The sequence below is a fragment of the Prosopis cineraria genome, unplaced genomic scaffold (assembly GCF_029017545.1).
Source record: "Prosopis cineraria cultivar Desert tree isolate PC_DT_omini unplaced genomic scaffold, ASM2901754v1 PC5, whole genome shotgun sequence".
NCBI lineage: Eukaryota > Viridiplantae > Streptophyta > Magnoliopsida > Fabales > Fabaceae > Prosopis > Prosopis cineraria.
The window spans coordinates 8,698,057-8,701,871 of record NW_026555336.1 but is presented as its reverse complement, the minus strand read 5'-3'; the positions used below and the strand labels follow the sequence as shown (position 1 = coordinate 8,701,871).

Here is a 3,815-nt window from a genome sequence, read left to right as displayed (position 1 = left end):
TTGAGTTTATATTTTTACCTAGATAATTAAATTTATTTTCATTAATTTATATAACTATCAACTCAATATTTTGTTATCCATATCCACAAAATTTAACAGCATTACCTCATCTTGTTTTTTTAATTACGAGGCCATGGTCAATAATATACAAATGAAAAGGCAATTACATTAAATTTGAGCATGTTATGGAAAATTGTGACAAATTCAAAGGATCAAATCGATAATTAAATTAAATTTAAAAGATTAAATTGATAAAAACTAAATTTGAGAAATTAAATTGATGAATTAAACAAATTTATTCAAATTTAATGGATGTATAGTTTATTTCGTAATAATCATGGAAAGCGATTTGTGCCATGTGACTAGATCACTAGAAGCAATTGAACAAGCTGTTCCCCTATTTGTACCATACACTATTACAATTAATGTAAATGCTGGTACATTTGCACCTCCTTCTTCCCAACAAGAGTACTGCATTCTTGACAGAAAATTACCAAAAAAAAAAAAAACTCAAATTCTTTTAACGGATTGGCCACAGTACAGTCCGGAATTAAATTACCTTCAACTAGCTAGTAACTATGCATTTTCTAATCATAGAGAGCTGGGTTGGAAAATCGTGGCGTGGGGATGGCAATTAGAGGCGTTTTCTTTTTCAGTGCGATACTAAACTTCTCTGATATATCCAACTTTTGGTCTTGTGGTACTTTCCAATCAAATAAATGTATCAGTGTTGCAACACAATACAGAAAGGTCCTTTCTGCCACAGATCTTCCTGCACATGCTCTTCGTCCAAAACCAAATGGTAAATAACTAAAATCACTCCCTTTGTAATCATATTGAGCATCCAAGAACCTTGTAGGATCAAAGTCTAGAGGATTGTCCCAAATGGATGGGTCTCTATGTATTGCCCACACGTTCACAAACACACGAGAGCCTTTTGGGATTGCATAGCCTCCCACACTTGTGGTTTCACTTGGACAATGAGGAACTAAAAGAGGAACAACGGGGTGTAACCTTAGAACTTCTTTCATGACAGCAAGCAAATATGGTAGCTTTTGTATATGTGATTCTTCAACCATGTTATTCTTTCCCACTATGCTATCTAATTCTTCTTGAACTCTTTTCATCACCTTTGGCTCATTTATTAAATGAGCCATTGCGAATTCAATTGTATTAGAGGATGTGTCGGTCCCACCTATCACCATATCCTGCACATATTAAAGTGATTAATAAATATCAATAATTAATAATTCAATAATTTTTTTATTTGAGTTAATTGTAAAGCCAATAATATGGATTGAGCTCACGGGCTAAGTTGAAAAAATTCTAACCCACCAAAAAGCGAGCCTTTTCAACTTACACCATCAACTTGCAGCTAGTCACAGGTCAGCCTACAACCATGGATTGACTATATGCTGAACTTCTAGTTACTTGGTTAATCTTTTGAAAAGTATAAGAAAAAATTATTAAAAAATAAATTATTTAATATTTATAATTTTGACTCAATTATAATTCAATTTTTAAAGTTTAACTTTTACAACTCACTCATTTTCAATATATATATATATATATATATATCTAAGCTTTCAAGAACTAAATTATAACAGAGACTAATGAACGATCAATGAATTAAAAGGCTAAAATTTGAGGAACTAATATTATATTCACCAAGTTAAATTCCAGGGATAGGTTCTAATTTAAAAGAAACAAATTTGTTAAGACATTGTCTGAATACAAATTATTTTGAAAATATACAGTTATAATTGAATGAATCAATTAATTTAGGTATTTTTTTGGATCAATTTTTCCTCAAAAAAAAAAAAATTGAAGGTTAAAAGAAAGATCATACCACCAGGAGGGCCTTGATGTTTGCCATGCTGAGTGGCGTCATAGAATCTGTTTCATCTTTCATTTTCAATAAGAACTCCAAGAAGTCCTTACTTCCTTCCGCTTCGCTTCCATTGATAAGCTGCTGCTGCTTCTTCTTCAACCGCTGCTTAATTATCTTCTCGAAGATATGATCGAACCGCTGGAGCACCATGCGCATTTGTTTCTCCACACCTTGCAAATCAAACCAAGCCAAGCAAGGAAAGAAGTCTGAGAGGTTAGGTTTCCCAATTAGCTCCATGATAAGCGTCATCACTTCCCTGAACTCTAATCCCATTTCAGTCCCTTCATCCCCTTCCCCGGTCTGACCCAAAATCGTATGTGTGCTCGTGTTCAGCACTGTCAGAAACATCTCCTCCCCAACATCCACCGGTGACCCGACCCGATTATATAGATAAGCCACAGTCTTGCGGACCTCCTCGCGACGGAGCTCATAGACGAAATCCATGGTGGTGTTTCTGGACATCCATTGCACAAGCACTTTTCTCAACATTCGCCACTTCGATCCATAAGAGGAAAAAACTACGTCGCATCCATCATAGGTGATCACCCTGCCGGCGACAGGGACGTCACGATTGGCGAAAATGACGTCCTGGTCTTTGAGAACTTGCCGTGCCATTGAAGGGGAGGTGATGACGACACCGTGTTTGGATCCGAGCCGAAGCGAGAAGATCGGACCATAGGTTTGAGAAAGAGAAGCGAAGTAGGAGTGAAGATTGGGATCGAGAGATAGAAGATTGCCGAATATGGGAAGGCCTGGCGGACCTGGGGGTAGGTTAGCATTAAGTTTGATGAAGAAGATGCATACGTACCAAGTAACTGAGAAAATGCTCCAGAGAGCAAGAAACAGAAGGGTGAGAGAATCCCACTGGTTTATGAAATCCGTGAGGTTCTGGAAGTAAGTTGGTAGAGTCATCATCGGATCGATACTGAGATATTTAATCTGAAGCAAGAAGGATGTAAGGACTTTGTCTATTATAAACGTGTGAGGTTCATAATGTGGCTGATTTAATTTATAATCCATTACAAATGGCAAGCTGATTTGATTGATTTGAAATATCAACCACTCTTTCGAGAAACAGAAGGCTGAGAGCAGGGTTAGAAAAATTTAACGTGCGCTTTTTTAATACTCCTTATAATATTTTAAATTTTTATTTTTTATTTTTACTTAAATCATTTGACTTCTAAATAAAATAAGAGATATTTAAATATTTTGATGTATTAAAATGATAAAGATTTATATTTTTTTATAATTTTTAAAAAATAAAAGGGTGTATTTAAAAATCATACAAAATGCAAATCTTTACTATTTATTTTTTATTAAGATATCCAAATGTTTATTATTTTATATAAAAATAAATAATTTAAAAAAATATAAAAAATAAAATTAAAAAATTAAAGCATTATAAAGAGTATTAAAAAAGGATACATTAGAAGCGACTAACCAAGAGAGCATCTCTCACTGGTTTATGGACTCCATTAGGTTTTGAGAGAAAGATGGTTGTTGTAGCTAGACTTTTTGAGCTAGAGGGTGAGGCTACTTTAATCTGTTGATTAGTATTTAATAATAGTAATACCGTCTACTCGTCCAACTGGCCAGTATATTTTATTTTGCCTGCGGAGATTTTCCATTGACCAATGCATGCGCAATTTGTCTTTTTCTTTTTTTCCCCCCCTTTAGTTCATGGAATATAAGCTCCATGAAAGAAAATGCTCCAGAAAGCAAGAAACAGAAGGGTGAGAGCATCCCACTGGTCTATGGAATCCATCGTGTTTTCAAAGAAAGTTTGTTGAGGCATAATCATGGGCAGAGATTTTTGAAGCGAAGTGAGAAGAATAGTCAAAAGGAATTCAATTTATTAGCAAGATAAGCAGACTTTTTGAGCAAGCTAAGAGGGTGAGACTTGCTTTTTTGATTGGATAGTAAT

General features: G+C 34.7%; 1 protein-coding gene across 1 annotated transcript; it reads right to left on the bottom strand.

Annotated features, from left to right (window-relative positions):
* Nucleotides 1–371: 371 nt before the first annotated feature.
* LOC129311717 (carnosic acid synthase-like) lies at nt 372–2,878 on the bottom strand. The gene is made up of 2 exons (XM_054954137.1): nt 1,850–2,878; nt 372–1,208 (listed from the first exon to the last, which is right to left on the bottom strand). Exons 1-2 carry the CDS (start codon nt 2,804–2,806, stop codon nt 588–590), a joined length of 1,578 nt encoding a protein of 525 aa, XP_054810112.1. The 5' UTR covers nt 2,807–2,878; the 3' UTR covers nt 372–587.
* Nucleotides 2,879–3,815: the final 937 nt, after the last annotated feature.

Coding starts and splice junctions, on each gene's coding strand:
- LOC129311717 (XM_054954137.1), bottom strand. CDS start 2,806: ATGATGACTCTACCAACTTACTTCCAGAACCTCACGGATTTCATAAAC. Junction 1,209..1,849: donor ACATCAAGGCCCTCCTGGTG/GTATGATCTTTC, acceptor TAATATGTGCAG/GATATGGTGATAGGTGGGAC.